Source organism: Vulpes lagopus, chromosome 7, assembly GCF_018345385.1.
Source record: "Vulpes lagopus strain Blue_001 chromosome 7, ASM1834538v1, whole genome shotgun sequence".
Lineage (NCBI taxonomy): Eukaryota > Metazoa > Chordata > Mammalia > Carnivora > Canidae > Vulpes > Vulpes lagopus.
Window position 1 is genome coordinate 18,111,867 of NC_054830.1, and position 17,565 is coordinate 18,129,431.

Here is a 17,565-nt window from a genome sequence, read left to right on the forward strand (position 1 = left end):
TGCTGCGTTCCTGGGGAAGTGCGACCCAGCCGTCGCCCCCACCAGAGGCCCAAGCCACGCCCCAAGTGGCCTCCAGGGGGCGCCGCCGCAAAGCCAGTCTTTGGGCTCCCACAAGCTCCTTGCCGGTGGGCGGGCGCCCGCCCCTCAAGCCAGCTGGTTCTGCAGGCCCGCCCCCTGCCGCCACCCCCTACTCCTCACCCCCCACCACGCGGGTGCTCCTAGGCTGGGTCCCGCTCTGAGCGCTCCCCCACCATACACGTGTTGTGTTGCTCACTGCTGCCTCATTTCTCCCCTCGCCCAAGGTCGGACCCTAAATTCTGGGCAGGCCCAGCGTCCACATGTCCGTCTGTCTGTTTACAGGTTTGCCTGTGACTATGGGTCGACGCGCCCTGTTCCGGCCACGGCAGGTGCAGGGTTAAGGCAGGGGGAGATTTTCCCGAGTCGAGGGGGGGACGAGGGGCGGACCCGGTCCAGCCCCGCCCCGCGCCGAACCAAGCCGGAGCCCCGCCGGAGCCCCGCCGAAGCCTGGCCTCAGCCCCAGCCAGAGCCGGCACGGACCCGGAACGGCGGACCCCGCGCCCCGGCGGCGCCGGAGCCCCGGCCGGTGAGTCCCGCAGGAGCCGCGCTCAGGGGAAGTTTGGGGCGCGGGGCGCAGAGCCCTAAGTGCGTTCGCCTGGACCCGCCCCCCGCCTCCCGCGAGCTCGAAGTTTGGGGCCAGGAGGCCATCACGCCAAGGGTCCCAGGAGCGTGGCCCCCACGGGAAAGGAGAGGCTGAGGAACTTGGGGATCTGCTGTGCGGGTACTTGGAAGTCCAGCTGCTCATTCCTACTGGAAACGCCCTGGACTATAGGAGTCTAGAGTCATATGCTCATGGGATCCAAAAAACACCCCTCTCCCTACTTCTGGACACCAAGGAGACTGGCCTCTGGGAACCTGGCATGGGCAAACCCCTTAGACCCGAAGAGGGAATGTGGGACCCTGGCGTCCAACTCCTCCCCTCCCAGTCTCAAACGCTCTGATCTTGGCCTTTTGCTGCTGGGAATGGATGATCTCTATGGAATGGCCCCCAAAAGGGTTGTAAGTATACCCTGGAGTCTGATCCCTGGCTGCCCAGGGCACCCCGGAAGGCAGTAAGAGGCGGGTATAGTAGGACTCTATTCATGCAGAGCACCAGATGAGGATTGTCAAGAGGAAGAGAAGGGGGCCAGGGTGGAGTGTCCTATCCTGGTCAACTTACTACCCACCTAAGACCTAGATTTGAAGTGGGGAGGGATGTTGGGTGTTCTTAGGTGAGGGCAGGGTTTGAGAGGAGAATCCCTCATGCCCCATAGGAAGGGGAGAAGTTGCCGGAGTATCTGGGAATCCACCCTCTTTCCCACCCAGGAAGGCCTCTCAGTGGTGTGCTAGCCAGCAGCGGTGGGTCCTCCCTGTGCCTTGCCCACGACTGATTTTGCGCCAGTCCTGCCCTTAGCTACAGACTGCTCACCTGTACCCCGAGGGACTGGTTAGGGGCCCTGACCCTTTGTTTTCCCTCTCTCCTCCAGGTGAAGGCAAGGTCCCTGAACTGCTCAGACACTCCCTGTAGCCCTGGTAGAGTCAAGATGAGGCCCCATCATGCTCCTCAGTGAGGCCTGCAGCCTGAGCAGATAGTATGGCCTGCCACTGGAGGTGAACAGCATGGCTACAGGAGGTGGCCGGGCCTTTGCTTGGCAGGTGTTCCCACCCATGCCCACCTGCCGGGTGTATGGTACAGTGGCATACCAGGATGGGCACCTGCTAGTGCTGGGGGGCTGTGGCCGGGCTGGCCTGCCCCTGGACACTGCCGAGACACTGGATATGGCCTCACATACATGGCTTGCGCTGGCACCCCTGCCCACTGCCCGGGCTGGTGCGGCTGCTGTGGTGCTGGGCAAGCAGGTGCTAGTGGTGGGCGGTGTGAATGAGGGTCAGAGCCCTGTAGCTGCCGTGGAGGCCTTCCTGGCTGATGAGGGCCGCTGGGAGCGTCGGGCCACCCTCCCTCAGGCAGCCATGGGGGTTGCAACTGTGGAGAGAGGTGAGTGGCCTTAAGGGAGTCCCTCAGGTGCCCAACACCCTCCATTCTTTTCTGACATGGTCCCTTACCCTCAGAAATTGGACAAGAGCTGTAAATTTTGTCTGAGTGCCCTGGACACAGCTATGACTCTTGTAAAGACCCCTTCCTACCTAGCTCTGAGCTGAGCTAGCAGCAGTCTTAACTGCCCTTTCCTGCTGTGAAGTGGGAGGCAGAGCCCAGGCTGGCCTCCAGCATGATGGGAGGCCCTAACCACCTCCCTGCCCATTCCTCTTCTCTAAGAGGTAAGGAGGGGTAGCCCAATGACTCTCAGGGTTATAAATAGTCTAGGGGAGGAAGAAGGGAGCAGGGCCTTGGCTCAGAGCCCAGTAAGTGCTTAGACTCCCTCCCCCCTCTTCCTTCCATGTACACATTTACCAGGGAGTCTGAGATGGGAAGGCCAAGCTGGCCTGGGGATAGTTGCCATGGAAGCCTTCAGCTGACTGACCCATTTCCCCAAGGCCCCCAGACGTGCCCCCAGCTGACCTGGAGGATGTAACAGGGCCAGAACTTACCCTAATGAAAGGATGGAATACAGAAGTGCTGGCAGGGCTTCTGGGCAGCAGGCTTGCAGCCAGCACCTCCATCCTACAATCCTCAGCCCCTCTCCTAGCCCCCAGCTGATCCCCAGAGCTCCCTCCCTAGTCTGAACCATGCTTAACATCCCCATATGTCCCTCCCTGACCTAAACCATCCTCCACCCTCCTTTCCCTAGGGGAGCCCCCACCTTGTGGCCTCTAGGTCTGACCACCAGTCCTGCTTAGATGCCAGGCTTGGTTGCCATAGCATCTCCAGGGAGACAGAGATGGATTATAATTAGATCATCTGCCTCCTGCTCTTCACTTTTAGGGGCCCTGGCCAGAGCAGGAATCCTAGCTCTCCCAGCCCCCACTCCAGGAAGGAAGGAGGGTTTCTCTGCTGCTTGGGAGGGGTACTACAAACGTGTGGGCCCCTAGCCACCCCCAGACCTGACCAGGGCAGCTGTCAGGATAGGGTGCCCTGGCAGGCTGAGGTACACTCTGAATCACTCTTTTCTATGCAGATGGTATGGTGTATGCCCTGGGGGGAATGGGCCCAGACACGGCCCCCCAGGCCCAAGTTCGGGTGTATGAGCCCCGACGGGACTGCTGGCTTTCGCTACCCTCCATGCCCACACCCTGCTACGGGGCTTCTACTTTCCTGCACGGGAACAAGATCTATGTCCTGGGTAAGGGCCTGGGGGATGTGGGAAAGAGGCTCGAAGTGCAGAAGTACCTATCCCCATAGGTTGGCTGGGATAAGGTTTAGCCTGAGATGGCAGGACAAGAGAAACTTTGAGTGAGCCAGGCTTGCTTGGAGGTTCTGACCTTTGGTGGCCCTCCTAGGGCTGGAAAACCAAACCCCAGTGCCTAAGGATTGGCAGGGTAGGTGATCCATGCTCTGGTGTGCATACAGCTGGGTATGGGTGGCTAGGCTGGGCGGTGGTGAAGGCTTAGCAACCTGGTGAAGGAGGAGCCTGCCAGGCCTCCCAGGCTCCTTCCCAGGTTGCTTCCCCAATTCCATTGGCAGGGGGCCGCCAGGGAAAGCTCCCAGTGACTGCTTTTGAGGCCTTTGATCTGGAGGCATGTACCTGGACCCGGCACCCAAGCCTGCCCAGCCGCCGGGCCTTTGCTGGCTGTGCCATGGCGGAAGGCAATGTCTTTAGCCTGGGTGGCCTGCAGCAGCCTGGGCCGCACAATTTCTACTCTCGCCCACACTTTGTCAACACTGTGGAGATGTTCGACCTGGAACATGGTGAGCAGTGGCTAGCCTGGGCTGTCCTCCCACTTCCCATGGGATGGAGGGGCACAGGGTGTGTTGTGGGGCTGGATCTGACCTCCCCTTTGTTGCAGGGTCCTGGACCAAGCTGCCCCGCAGCCTACGCATGAGGGATAAGAGAGCCGACTTTGTGGTTGGCTCCCTTGGGGGCCACATCATGGCCATCGGGGGCCTTGGTGAGTATCTCTGGGGAGCCCAATACAGGAAGGAATAACCCCAAGCAGGAACCATCACCTCTTGCCCTTCTTCAGGCACTCCAGGGATCAGGGCTTTGTGAGCTTCCCTTTCCAATCCGTTACACAGATCGGGTATAGTCTGCATAGCCTAACTCTTGGGGAATCCCTCAGCACCTGACTGATGGGCTCTGTACCAGCAAGGGCCTAGGAAACAGAAACAGGACAAATGACCATTGAATGAATGTACAAATACAAATCTAAAGAAATTAACAAATGATGAATGGGGGCAATGAGTAGCAAGGCACTGGTAGCCCATCTTGGGGTAATGCCTACTCGGCCATCTTTGGGCTTAGCAAGCATGAGTTGGAGCCCCTGCGGCCTGTGCCTTTTACAACTTCTGTCTCCTTCCTGCAGGAAACCAGCCATGCCCTCTGGGCTCTGTGGAGGGCTTCAGCCTTGCCCGGCGACGCTGGGAGGCCCTACCCACCATGCCCACAGCCCGCTGCTCCTGTTCTAGTCTGCAGGCTGGGTCTCGGCTGTTTGTCATTGGGGGTGTGGCCCAGGGTCCCAGCCAAGCTGTGGAGGCTCTGTGTTTGCGTGATGGGGTGTGAATGCCTGATGGGATGTGTCAACTGGAGCAACGCAGTGCCAGAGGCAAATATCTGTGGCTCCTTTTGCTGCTGAAGAAGCTCACTGTGGCTCTGTGGGATGAGGGAGGCACAGGGGCAGGCACTTGAGGCAAATGTCTCAAAGAGTGAGGGGACTTTGTCTTTAGTGCAGGACACATATGCTTATACCCACCTTTATCCCCATTCATTCATGGATCATGCCTAGCTCCACACTTGCTCTGGAACTACTGGGCCCTCTGTCCAACCGGAAAGTGGGAGGATTGGAGAGCTGGCCTCATGCCCCACAGGATTAGTGCCTACCTGGAGTTGACCAGGCTCACCCCCATGGCTGTTCCTGAGAAATCCTAGCTGTCAGTCTACCTTGAAGGCCTCTGTGGCCCCAGGCAAGTTCAGAGAGGTCACAGGACACAGAGGAAATAGAGGAGTGGATATAGGACCCTCCAGAGGACCCGGGGAATATTGGCTTTGGGCCCATTACACTGTTGACTGTGTGATCTTGAGCAAGTCATTTCACCTCTCTGTGCCTCAGCATCCTCATCTGTAAATGGGGATCTCTGAAACCTTCCTGCCCTACCTACCTCACAGGGCTGTTGTGAGGACCCAGGAAGTTCAGATGTGAAAGTAAAAGTGCTGCTAAAATGTGGTGTATGGCCCTCAGTGTGGACTCATGTGTTGCCCCTGTAGCTAGCTGCTTGCTCTCCTTCAGGGGCCTACACTCTCCCAGGGATGAGGGTCCAGAGTAGCCTTTTGGATCTGGCTTCTGCCCCCAAAGTGTTCTGGTGTTTCAGCCCCCACCTAAGCCTTAGCTTCTCTTTTGGTGATATGACTGCTGCCCTCTGCTGTCTTGGGGGTTAGAGGGCACTCAAAGGCAGCCAGAGAAGAGCTCAGAAAACTACAACAAAGCACCACGGGATCAGGATGAGTGAATACCAGATCTGTGTCATGCAGCATCTCCTCAAAGTCTTGGCTTACTTCCATAGGGAGGGGTGGTCTAGTGGGGGCTGTGGCCAGGGCAGTCCCCCACTGTCCCACATTAGACAGAACTGCATGGCCTCCCACCAGACCCCTAGAGGCGTGATAGCCTCCTGGAGAAATCAAAGCTGCCAGCCTCCTCCTCCAGTCTTTGCTGCTCACTAGTAGGGCCCACTGACTCTGCTTTTCCTGCAGCCACAAGAGTGCAAGGGTCTCACATCTGGGTTTACTGCAGAAATGGATTTCGGGTCCCAGAACTGATCTGCTGCAGCCAGGGTAACCCTCCTGAACCCGTAACCTCCTGCAGGCTTTATCCCTTCTTGCTTAGTGGCAGGGTTCCCAGGGCAGCACCTCCCCTGCCCAGCACAGAGGTGCCATGGGCCTTACTGCTCTGAAGCTTCTAAGACCACTTGGACTGCAAGCACAGACAGACCGCTGTGTCATCTATCTTTGTTTAATGCTCTGGACCAGTTTAGACATTCAGAGACCCCAGCATGAAGGTAATGCTGCAGCAGCTTGGGTCTTGGGATCCCTGGGAGGTCAGGCAGTGTGTCGGTGACTGACCCCATGTTGTTGCCACAGTAGCCACCCCGGGATGGCTGGCAGAAGTTCTGCTGGTAGGTGGTGCTGGTACGGGGAGGCTGTATCTGCACAAAGTGGACAAGACGCTGAGGGAAGTCACTGACTCCTGGGCCTGACTGGAAATTGGCCTGGTAGGAGGATTCAAGAGGCCGCTGCTGGCTCAACTCCAGCTCACAGGGTGCCCAGCGCAGGAAGGTGTGCCGTTGCCACAGGCGGTCCAGGTCCTTCCGCCTTCCGATTCCCTGCAGCAGGCAGTAGGGGCCCTCCTCAACAATATGGGCCCTTGGCCCACAGTCCTGGTACCAACCACCTCTTTGGTCCCTCCCCAACCCAAGCCTCGTTGGTGATGCTTGGCTCCCCTGGCCTGTACCCCAGCCTCTTGGGCCTGCCTCCCCAGCCATGCCTTATATTCCAGCATGAAGCCTCCAGAAAGTCAGTGACCCCTAGGATATTTGTGCATTGTCAGGCAAAATGAAATCAAAGCAGAGGTACCACCTCTGTTTGGGGAATGGACTGTTTCCCAAATGAGAGAGGTTGCCAGGAGTCCTCCCTCCCCACAGTTTCTTATCCCCTCCACCCTACCTCAGCTTCAACCTAGGCTAGGGCCCTACCCACTCTCCTTTCTTCAGTACTCACTTTGTCGAAAGACGTACGGTTGTCATGCTTGGAAAAGAAGTGTCGCTGCACTGGCTCCTTTAAAGACAGAGAGAAAGAAGATGAATGCGGGAAAATGATGCTCACCTGCCCTTAAAGATCTTGCCTCAGAACCTATAATGGAGGGGAGGTGCCAGGAGCCACTACCCCTAAACTGCTAAACTTGCCAAAATCCTGAAAGAGCAGTTACAAATTAAGCAATGCCTCACTCCTAGGACGTCTCATGCTAGCATTTGCCTCCAAAGCAGAAGTCTCTTAGGGCTGCTGATTGAGGAAGGGATTGAGGCATCTTCTGAGATATCCGTCCATCTAGAGGGCAGTGGTTCAAGTTTCATGTCAGGCTCTTTAACTCTAGATTGTCCAGCACAGGCTTTGGTTCTCTCCTCCCCTCTCTCCACATTTAGTCCTTCATCAACAACCCAAACTCTTGGCCCTAAGTTCCACCTGGAAACTGCCATTTGTCTTTCTAGCTTGAGCTCTCTCCTGAACTCCAGACTCAATAGCCAACAGCCTACATATCTCCTTGTAAATGTCTTACAGGCATCTCCAAACACTTGACTGAACTCTGGATCATTCCCCAATCCTACCTGTTCACAGCCTTCTCCATGTCAGATGCTGGTAGATAGATCCTGCCAAACAGCTTGGAGTCCCCTTGATTCTTTTCTTTCACACCCTATATCCAATGTGTCCAAAAAAATCCTGTTGATTACTCCTTCAATATGTGCCTGGGATTGGTCCACTCCTCAACATGTCTACTGCTTTCCCTGTTCCAAGAGCCACCTTATTCTCTTGCTTGAATTATTGCAAGAGCTTCCTACCTGGTTCCCTGCTTCCAAACTTTCCCCTCCGGTTTATTGTCCTCTTAGCAGGAATGATTCTTCTGATATGCAGATCAGATCACTTCCCTTGTTTGCTGAGAATCCACAATAGTTCCTCATGTTTATAAAAGCCAAAATCATCATAGTGGTCCATGAGACGCACACAATATTGATCTCTCCATTACCTAGAACCACCCTGGCATCCAGCTCCTCAAACACACCAGCAATTCCCACTTTGGGCCTTTGCACCACCTGTGCCTTCTGTCTGGGACTCTGCAGTCGGGCAGCTGGCTGTAGGACTCCCCCTCACTTCCCTCTTAAAAGGGCTTCTTCGAGCACTGACACTAGCAGTGCCATCATCCCAGGCTGCATTTTTCACATGGCATACTGTGTGACTACATAGTATGATGTTGCTTAGTGTCTAAGGCTCCTGACTAGAACATAAGCTCCTTATGGGCAAAGGTTATTATCTGTCTTGCTCACCTTTGTAACTCCAACACTGAGCCCAGTGCCTGAGAAAATATGTGTTTGCTGTTTAATTAATGAGTAGGGTTCAGAAAGTCCCCAGAGTATTTCCTTTGGCCCAGGTGGAGCCAGAGAACCATGCCCTATCCCCAGGCAGAGAAAGACCACCTCCCAGGCCCCTAGACCTCAATAGGAATCTTAGGAATCTCTCCCAGGACCATCCACCTTGCCTTTGTGCCTGCTGTCTGCCCCCAGAGTTCCCTGTCCCCAGCCATTCAGCTTCTCCTGCTGCAGACCTGAATGAAGTGTCTGATCTGATGAGGTCAGTCTTGGCTGGGTTAGGATATGTGCAATGGCTGACAACAGGTTCCTAGATAAAAGGCTGAAGCTAGCTCCATCCCAGATTCCTGAATGAGAATCTTCTGTGGTATGTGTCTTTGACAAGCTCCCCTATCAGTACCTCCTGCCTTAGACAGCTGGTGTTGGTTTCCAAATAGAATAAAAGCTCCATGAAGGTGGGAAGCCAGCCAGCCTTACCTTTCATTCCTCATAAAGCAAACTGACACGACAGGGATTAAAAACCCGGGGCCTTTTAAAAAAAAACATAGGGGGATCCCTGGGTGGCGCAGCGGTTTGGCGCCTGCCTTTGGCCCGGGGCGCGATCCTGGAGACCCGGGATCGAATCCCACGTCGGGCTCCCGGTGCATGGAGCCTGCTTCTCCCTCTGCCTATGTCTCTGCTTCTCTCTCTCTCACTGTGTGCCTATCATAAATAAATAAAATTAAAAAAAAAAAAAAACATAGGAAAAAAAAATCTTCAGTATTTAGAACTAGGCAAAGAGTTCTTTGACTTGACACCAAAAACAAGAGCAATGGGATCCCTGGGTGGCGCAGCGGTTTGGTGCCTGCCTTTGGCCCAGGGCGCGATCCTGGAGACCCGGGATCGAATCCCACGTCGGGCTCCCGGTGCATGGAGCCTGCTTCTCCTTCTGCCTGTGTCTCTGCCTCTCTCTCTCTCTCTCTGTGACTATCATAAAAAAAAAAAAAAAAAAAAAACACAAGAGCAATAAAAGAAAAAATGGATAAACTGGACCTCATCAAAAAATTTTAAAGTTCTGCTCTGTGAAAGTTTGTGTAAAGAAAATGAAAAGACAAGCTGCAGACCGGGAAAAAATATTTGCAAACCAAATATCCAATAAAGGAATAATTTCTAGACTATATAAAGAATTCTCACAACTCAACAGTAAAATAACAATCTAATTAGAAAATGGGCAAACAACATGAAGCCATTACACTGAAGAGGATATACATATGGCAAATAACACGTGAAAAAAATGTTTGCCACCATCATTAAACATTAGGGAAATGCAAATTAAAATCACAATGAGATATCATGACCTACTTATCAGAATGGCTAAAAACAGACAACATCAAATTTTGGGAGAATGCAGAGAAAACAGATCACTCATACTTTGCTGATGAGAATGTAAAATGGTACAATCATTCTAGAAAACCATTTGACAGTATCTTCTAAAAACTAAACATACAACTACCATATGATCTAGCAGTTGCACTCCTGGGCATTTATGCCAAAGAAATGAAAACTTATGTTCACTCAAAAACCTGTAGCAGCTCTATTTGTGAGAGCCAAAAACTGGAATCAGCTCAGATATCTTTTAATAGGTGAGTGGTTACACAAACTGGTATATACATGCCATAAAATACTACTTAGCAATGAAGAGGAATGAGCCATGAATAACTGAGATGAATCTCTAGGAAATTATGCTGAGTAAGAAAAGCCAATTTCCAAAGATTGTATACTGTATCATTCCATTTGTATAACATTTTTGAAATGACAAAATTTTAGAAAGGGGAGATCCCTGGGTGGCTCAGCAGTTTGGCGCCTGCCTTCAGCCCAGAGCATGATCCTGGAGTCCCGGGATCAAGTTCCGTGTTGGGCTCCTTGTGTGGAGCCTGCTTCTCCCTCTGCCTGTCTCTCTGTGTCTCTCATGAGTGAATGAATATAATCTTCAAAAAAAAATGTTTAGAAAGGGAGAAGAGGCTGGTGGTTGCCAAGGATTAGGGACAGAGAAAGGGTGAAGTAGCAGGAAGCTGGTCATAAAAAGGCACTACCAGGGATACTTGGCGATGTTGGCCAGTATCTTAACTGTGGTGATGGATACACAAACCTACATAGGTAATAAAATTTTATAGATCTTAATACACACACAAATGAGTATAAGTAAAACTAGAAATCTGAGATAAGTGGATTGCATTAATGTCAATGTCCTGGTTGCAATATTATTCTATAGTTTTTCAAAATGTTATTATTGGGGAAAACAGGGAAAAGTATAGAAGGGATCTCTATTATTTCTCACAAGTTATGAATTTATAGTCCTTTCAATAAAAATTTCAATAATACTAAGGGTCTGTAGCAATTTCCAATTGACTCCCAAATTTCTTCTCCAACTCTATCTTTTGCTAAAGAATTGTACATAGCCTTAGAATGTGGATGCCACTATTGTTGGAGGCAGTTCTGACTCTGAAAACCCTCTTCCTCTCCCTCTCCCTCTCCCTCTCCCTCTCCCTCTCCCTCTCCCTCTCTCTCTCTCTCTCTCTCTCTTTCTATATATATATATATATATATATATATATATATATATATATATATATAATCTCCCCTACTTCTGTTCCTGTGGGACAGATTGAGAAGATGTTCCAGTCTTTAGAATGACAGCTGCCACTGGGCCACTACAAACAACCAGCAGGAAGTCCTGTTTGCCTCTTGTCCTTACACTACCCAGGTCCCATTACTTATGTATATATATTATATATAATATATATATATAATATATACTAAATAAATAAATATATATATATATATATATATAGACTGACTCTGTGCTTGTGCTTTCAACACTTTCACAGTGGTTTTCTCCTCAGTAAGGAAAGTGTGCTTGATATGTTCATACATACACTTAGCATATATGGAACTACCATATGCCCTGCTGATGTGTTGTTTGTTTGTTTGTTTGTTTGTTTTAGACAACCTCATAAGAACTTTAGGTCTCACAACACAAATTTCTTGAAGTCCTCCTGGTCATATGCCATATGCAGATTTTGGTGCTTTCCCAACCTAGTTGGTATAAAGGTACACAATTCTATTACCAGGAGTTTAGGATAGCCTAGTTTTGTTAGAGGCTGTATGATAGGATGGCTTATGATGGTATATCAGATTCTGGGTCCTTCTGAATGCCTTTAGACACCATCCCCGGAAAAGAGAAACTCACTATTACAGTGGCGGAATAATGTATTGACTCATACTGACTCAAGTTTTGTTCCGACAATAGTGAGAGCCTGGTGAGAAGTGCAGTCATTTCCTTCCACCCAGGCAGTTCTGAGTATTCTTTTCCCTGGGGAGAATTTCACCTGCATCTTGGTTTCTAGGGCTCCTTTTCCATTGAGGTGATAAAACCCATGGTCTCTGAGCAGGTGGGGCTTGGGCTGGGGTTCCAGTTAAAGAAGCCTTGGAGGAAAGGTAGATTTCCGGGGGGTTGGCGGCAGTAGTTGCATGGGGGAGGGCTATAAGGGCCCCTGTGAAGCCTGGGCATTTCACAGTCAGTAGGGTGCTGAGTAAGGAACCCCTGTGACACACTGAGGTATGGAGGGGTAGGGCAGGGAGGGACACAACAATCATGGCACCATCAAGGAAGGACCCACTCCAAACCATGAGTCCCTGGGACTCTTGTCTGACCTTAAGAACAAACAGGACCAGAATTACATGTCCTAAGAGTTAGGCATGTGAAGGCTAGAAATAAATTAATCTGGCCTAGAAGAGAAAAAGAAAAAGAAGAAAAGAGAATTTTTTTTGCATCTCAATGACATAGGCAAAATTTCTACTTGCCCCAAACTAAACAGAAGTGTTATCACGTATTGAAAAGGTTTTCAACAATAATAGATGCAAGCAGCTGGCTGAAACCTGGTATCTCTCAGCTAATAGGAAAATAAAATGTGCACCTTCACCAAGCAGTCCCACTAATTGAAAAAGCTTTAGGCATAGAGCCACCAGACTTTGCATTTATACAATCAACCTAAGACACATAGATTATGCTCTTTGGGACTGCTAGTAATGCTAGTAAATGCTTTATGTAGCAAGTCTTCAATTAAAACATATCCCAAAACATGTTCCCTACTTCTGTTCCTGGGGGACAGATTGAGAGGCTGTTGTAGTCTTTAGAATGATAGCTGCCACTGGGCTACTACAAACACCCAGCAGGAAGCCCCGTCTGCCTCTGTCCCTGCACTACCCAGGTCCCATTACTCTCAAGGGAAGGTGGCCCCAGAAGAGCAGTCTGGAGTTGCATTTGGACCTGGCTCATCTATAGGCAGTGTCAGGAAGCCCTTCCAACTGAGAATTCTAAGGAAATTCAGGCATGGTAGCCTCTAGGAGCCTGTTCTTGACCTGGGAAAATAAGTCAGGGAGAATTCAGATGGCAGATCAAGTAGGATCTGGCTAGAGGCTGGGAAGTAAGAAGCTGCAGTGGGCAGAGCATGTTCCAGACACTCCTCTAGGTCCCCTTCCATGTTCTCCACCCTGCTGTTGCCCAGGGGGGGCTGGTCTGAGTGCATTTTTCACCAGGCTGCCTTCCCTCTGGCCACTGGAAAACTCTGGGAGGAGATGGAGGGAAGGAAAGAGATGTTTCTTTCTTTTTTTTTTTTTTAACTCCTTCCCAGACTAGCCCCCACCTGTCTGTGTCTCTCTACCCAAAATCACCACTCTTCTCTGGGTGGTTCTCTCCACACCTCCCTCTCCTTTTGGGTTCTAGGACCCATACCTTCCCCTGTCCCTTCAGTGACCGCTTGGTTGTTACCAACCTATGATACCACCTTTTTTTTTTTTTTTTTTTTTTTACAGATAAGAAAACTTTTTTTTTTTTTAAGATTTTGTTTGTTTATTCATGAGAGACACAGAGAGAGAGGGTATGATACCACCTTTACCTGAGGTCCTCACATCCACTCCTTTGCATGTGCATTCTACTGAGTTCTCCTGTTTTGAGTAAGCTTTTTACTGTTAGAACCTCAACTGATGCTCAGTGCCCCCTCTTTGTCTCCACTAGAAGCAGTAGAGGGTCTGGGCCCTGCATTCTCTCCTGTTCTCTGAAAGCCTTTTTCTAGCCACTTCTGCCATCACTCCTTTCCAGTCCTCCTTGGCTATGCATGTGGGTGGGTACCTAGACACTTTATATTCTGCTTCCCTTACCAGTGAAGGCCTCCTGAGCCCCTTGGACTACAAGGCTGACTGTGAATTAGACCATAGGTTTCCATGACATCAAGGAATCTGAGCTTGAGAGCCATTGTTGGCAAAACTGAAGGCTTACTTTCTGGGTTCTGGAAGCTCTCTCCCCATGGCCACCTACCCAAACTGGGCCCTGACCCTCCTTTCACCTAAAAGGAGCATTGAGAAAGACTGTTCAGCTTGGTACTAGCTCTTTTCCACCCTTTTTGTAGGGGGAAGACCTGCCATTTCAGGGAAGAGTGGCCAGGCCACATGCATTTCCTGAGGATAAGCTGGCTTCAGGTGTCAGTCCAGCAGTGGTAGTTCTGGGGATGATGCTTTTGGGGTCCAAAAGCAGCAGAAACTGGTCCAGCCACCCCAGCTGCCCCCAGGGCTGCCTTGTACCTGACATCGCTGCAGGAACACTGCTGGAGGCTGGGGCTTGGCTGCAAGGCGGTATTCTTGAGCACTTTCACTCTTGAATTGGCCTCTGTAGTGCCCATAGAAGCCAGTGTTGTGCTATAATAAGGCAGGCATGAGGATGAATCCCTCCCAAACCCTGACTCTGAGTCTCAGACCCACAGGGTCCCCAGGCCAAAAGCCTCTCCTGGGAGCTACTGACAGAATACAAAGAATCTGAGGAGAGGGATACCTGTCTCCCATCCATCATTAGAACAGCTGGCCTTGGCTATGCTGACCCACCTGGGAGAGCTATGTGTGTGTAGAGAAAGGGTATATGTTTTTTCTTTTCTCTTCTTTCCTTTATTCCATCCTTCCCCCTCTTTCTTTCATTAGGCCTTAACATAAGCTGGGGAGACAACAGTAAAAGGACAGAAATATCCTGGCCCTTGTGAACTTTCTGGTGAAGGAATCAGACACAGCAAATAGAGTCAGGGAAGAAATAACCTGATGACTAGATCAAGAATGACAGGGAACAGGGATAGCCCCTCATGACAATGAGGGTGGGACCTGAACATGAAGAGTCAGCTGTGTGAGGAATAGCAGAGCATTCTATGTGATGGGAACCGAAAGAGCAAAGGTTCCAAGGCCAGAAAGAGAGAGATATGTTGGAAGAACAGAAAAGAACTAAAATCCTTATGACTAAAGGATTATGAGCAAACCAGTCAGGTTAAGGTCAGGGAGGGGCAGGGCCCACACAAGTTTAAGAATACGGATTCTCTTCTAAGACCAAAGAGAGACTTTTTGGCAGGGGAGGGGACCAGACAGGTTCTGAGTTGGGATTATTCAGAGCACTGAGAAGTTTTGATAACAGGGCCACTGGCTGGTGATAGGATCCTTCCCTGGAGGTTGAATGAATCCATCTTAGGCATCTATTGACAAAGTCATGAACACCTGTTTGCCACATACTTTGCTATTCTGGGGCAAGAAGGATACCCTCTGAAACTGGAGCACCTAAACAAGAAATAAGCTTTTCAAAAGAAGTACTTTACCAACAGTAGTACCTTCTGGAGAGAATTTCAGAGACAGGGACTGGCAAAAGACAGAAATGAGCATTTATCAGGGTTCTAAGAAGGAGCTGTACTGTGTGGATATCATTAGATGGATACCTTGTGGACAGCAGCCATGTCTAGCCAGGGAACTCCTAGAGCTGAACTCTTTGTCCTGAGAGTTCCCTGGAAAGGAAGGGTGTATCTGGTCCTCCATGATTATAGCCCAGTGAAGAAAGATGCTGTCCCAAGTTCAGCCTCTGGCCATCATAGCAGATTCCTATATATGACTGAGAAGCCTTTTATCTTCTCATCCCACTGAGGGTTTGGGTTGCCCAGCTTGTCTGACCATCTTTCTACTATCTGTTGAATGTGCTCTCTATTCAGTTTAGTTCAATATTATTTACTAGGCTGCCTTTACTGCATTCCAAGCAAGGGACTAGGCATGGGCTATAGAGGTGGAAAACAGTCTTTGCTCTCAAGATGTTCTGAGTATAGAGAGCAGTCAAACTTCAGAAGTTTAGGGGGACCAAGCAAAGAATTGGGAATAAATGGGGTGGCTAGAAGACTAGGAGGTTCAGCTGGTTAGCATGAGACCAGGACCCATGGAAAAAGACATGGCATCAGAAAGACTAAGTAGGCTCCAGGGGTGATCTTAGAATGGCAGAGGGGGCATGGGTCCTCCACCAGCCTGGATGCTGGATGAAATCTTCCTTACTAAATTTGTTCTCATGATTCATTCAAATTTCAGGTACTACCCCAGAGCCAGGAGCCAAGATTAAATGTAAAGTGCACTCTTACCCAGGAGCCTACTAACGCACTTTGCATCCTTCCAGGAAGTAAAAAGGCAAACTTTCCTCTTGTCTTTTTGAGGCTATGTCTGAGGTAAGAGACTCTCAGTGGTCAACTTCTTGTTGCTTAGTGACAAAGGGAGTTAGGGAGTTGTGACTGCATAATGCTGCTGAGATTGTTGAGGCAGTGCCCAGCCTGCTACTCCTTTGTGCTTCCTGCTTGTTTTTACTTCGAGAGAAATCTGCTCCTTAGCATTAACAAATAGAAACATACTCCACAGTGGAGTGTAATGAACTCACAGTCAATGAAATATCAAAGAACATTTTATTTTATTATTTTTTAAAAATATTTTATTTATTTATTCATGAGAGACACAGAGATAGAGGCAGAGACACAGGCAGAGAGAGAAGCAGGCTCCTTGCAGGGAACCCAATGTGGGACTCGATCCCGGGACTCCAGGATCAGCCCCTGGGCTGAAGGCATGCGCTCAACAGCTGAGCCACCCAGGCGTCCCTTAACATTTTAGAGGCAAATCCTGCGTTTTAAAATTGTGTAACCAGCTCCCGGCGCGGCGGCGGTCCCAGCTGCAGCGCGCCGCCTGGGTGGCTGGGCGGCCCATGGGCAGCAGAGAGGGCCACGATGACAGATTATGGCGAGGAGCAGCGCAAAGAGCTGGAGGCCCTGGAGTCCATCTACCCCGACTCCTTCACAGGCAGATGTCTCTCAGCTACCCCTGTATAGCTCCAGTCCTATTCATGTTCTCTCTCACCAGCAGTACAGCTGTGCTGTGAGGATGTTAAGGGGATGAGTGAAGAGGGGTTTGAGAGTGTCATTAACTGGTATTATCAGAAAATCCACCCAGTTTCACCATTACTGTGACATCTGAGGCTGGAGAAAATGATGAAACTGTCCAGACTACCCTCAAGTTTACATACAGTGAGAAATACCCAGATGAAGCCCCTCTTTATGAAATATTCTCCCAGGAAAATCTAGAAGATAATGATGTCTCAGATATTTTAAAACTATTAGCGTTACAGGCAGAAGAAAACCTTGGTATGGTAATGATCTTTACTTTAGTGACAGCTGTGCAAGAAAAATTATTTTTTTTTTGTGCAAGAAAAATTAAATGAAATAGTAGATCAAATAAAAACTAGAAGAGAAGAAGAAAAGAAACAAAAAGAGAAAGAGGCAGAAGAAGCTGAAAAGCAATTATTTCATGACACTCCTGTCACAGTTGAGAATTTCTTAAGTTGGAAGGCCAAGTTTGATGCAGAACTCTTGGAAATTAAAAAGAAACGAATGAAAGAAGAAGAACAAGCAGGAAAAAATAAATTAAGTGGGAAACAGCTATTTGAAACAGATCATAATCTTGACACATCTGATATCCAGTTTTTGGAAGATGCTGGAAACAATGTGGAGGTAGATGAATCCCTGTTCCAGGAAATGGATGACTTGGAGCTAGAGGATGATGAGGATGATCCAGACTATAATCCTGCTGACCCAGAGGGTGATCTGACTAATGGACTATCCCCATCTACAGAGAGGTGTGACTGCCACAGCATCTGTGGCTGTGTGGAGGTGTTGATTTTCCTTTCTTTTTTTCTAAGAAAAAATAATTTTCAGGAGAATATTCTTCTGATAGCTTTCATCATTGAACTTAATAAACTGACCTTAAAGTTTCAAATTAAAAAAAAAATTGTGTAACCAGGCAGCCCGGGTGGCTCAGCGATTGAGCACTGCCTTCAGCCCAGGGCCTGATCCTGGAGACCTGGGATCGAGTCCCGTGTCAGGCTCCCTGCATGGAGCCTGCTTCTGTCTCTGCCTCTCTCTCTCTCTGTCTGTGTCTGTCATGAATAAATAAAAAAAAAT

The 17,565-nt window shown here is 49.8% G+C and overlaps 3 protein-coding genes across 4 annotated transcripts in view; 2 read left to right on the forward strand and 1 right to left on the reverse strand.

Annotated features, from left to right (window-relative positions):
• The first annotated feature begins 205 nt into the window (after positions 1-205).
• Positions 206-5,330, forward strand: KLHDC8B (kelch domain containing 8B). Of its 2 annotated transcripts, none has more exons than XM_041763624.1 (6): positions 206-604; positions 1,545-2,053; positions 3,132-3,296; positions 3,638-3,862; positions 3,961-4,062; positions 4,477-5,330. In XM_041763624.1, exons 2-6 carry the CDS (start codon positions 1,678-1,680, stop codon positions 4,671-4,673), a joined length of 1,065 nt encoding a protein of 354 aa, XP_041619558.1. In that variant the 5' UTR covers positions 206-604; positions 1,545-1,677; the 3' UTR covers positions 4,674-5,330. The 2 variants fall into 2 exon arrangements, with proteins under 2 accessions (XP_041619558.1, XP_041619559.1); XM_041763625.1 differs by lacking the exon at positions 206-604 and adding an exon at positions 624-1,077.
• A 134-nt stretch (positions 5,331-5,464) lies between these two features.
• Positions 5,465-15,732, reverse strand: C7H3orf84 (chromosome 7 C3orf84 homolog). Its single transcript, XM_041763626.1, has 4 exons — positions 15,706-15,732; positions 13,862-13,975; positions 6,882-6,938; positions 5,465-6,508 (listed from the first exon to the last, which is right to left on the reverse strand). Exons 1-4 carry the CDS (start codon positions 15,730-15,732, stop codon positions 6,104-6,106), a joined length of 603 nt encoding a protein of 200 aa, XP_041619560.1. The 3' UTR covers positions 5,465-6,103.
• The window catches only part of IHO1 (interactor of HORMAD1 1), a 51,124-nt gene continuing 49,247 nt past the window's right edge, over positions 15,689-17,565 (forward strand). Inside the window, exon 1 of the mRNA XM_041763616.1 lies at positions 15,689-15,789. The gene's annotated coding sequence lies outside the window, so the exon portion shown is untranslated. The remainder of the gene's footprint in view (positions 15,790-17,565) is intronic.

Excerpts from the sequence above, each read along its gene's own strand:
- KLHDC8B (XM_041763624.1), top strand. The coding sequence starts at position 1,678 with ATGGCTACAGGAGGTGGCCGGGCCTTTGCTTGGCAGGTGTTCCCACCC. Across the intron at positions 3,297-3,637 it reads GAACAAGATCTATGTCCTGG|GGGGCCGCCAGGGAAAGCTC; the intron begins GTAAGGGCCTGG and ends TTCCATTGGCAG. Across the intron at positions 4,063-4,476 it reads CATGGCCATCGGGGGCCTTG|GAAACCAGCCATGCCCTCTG; the intron begins GTGAGTATCTCT and ends TCCTTCCTGCAG.
- C7H3orf84 (XM_041763626.1), bottom strand. The coding sequence starts at position 15,732 with ATGCAAAGTGCGTTAGTAGGCTCCTGG. Across the intron at positions 13,976-15,705 it reads GTGCGTTAGTAGGCTCCTGG|CACAACACTGGCTTCTATGG; the intron begins GTAAGAGTGCAC and ends GCCTTATTATAG. Across the intron at positions 6,509-6,881 it reads ACCGTACGTCTTTCGACAAA|GGCCCCTACTGCCTGCTGCA; the intron begins GTGAGTACTGAA and ends ATTGTTGAGGAG.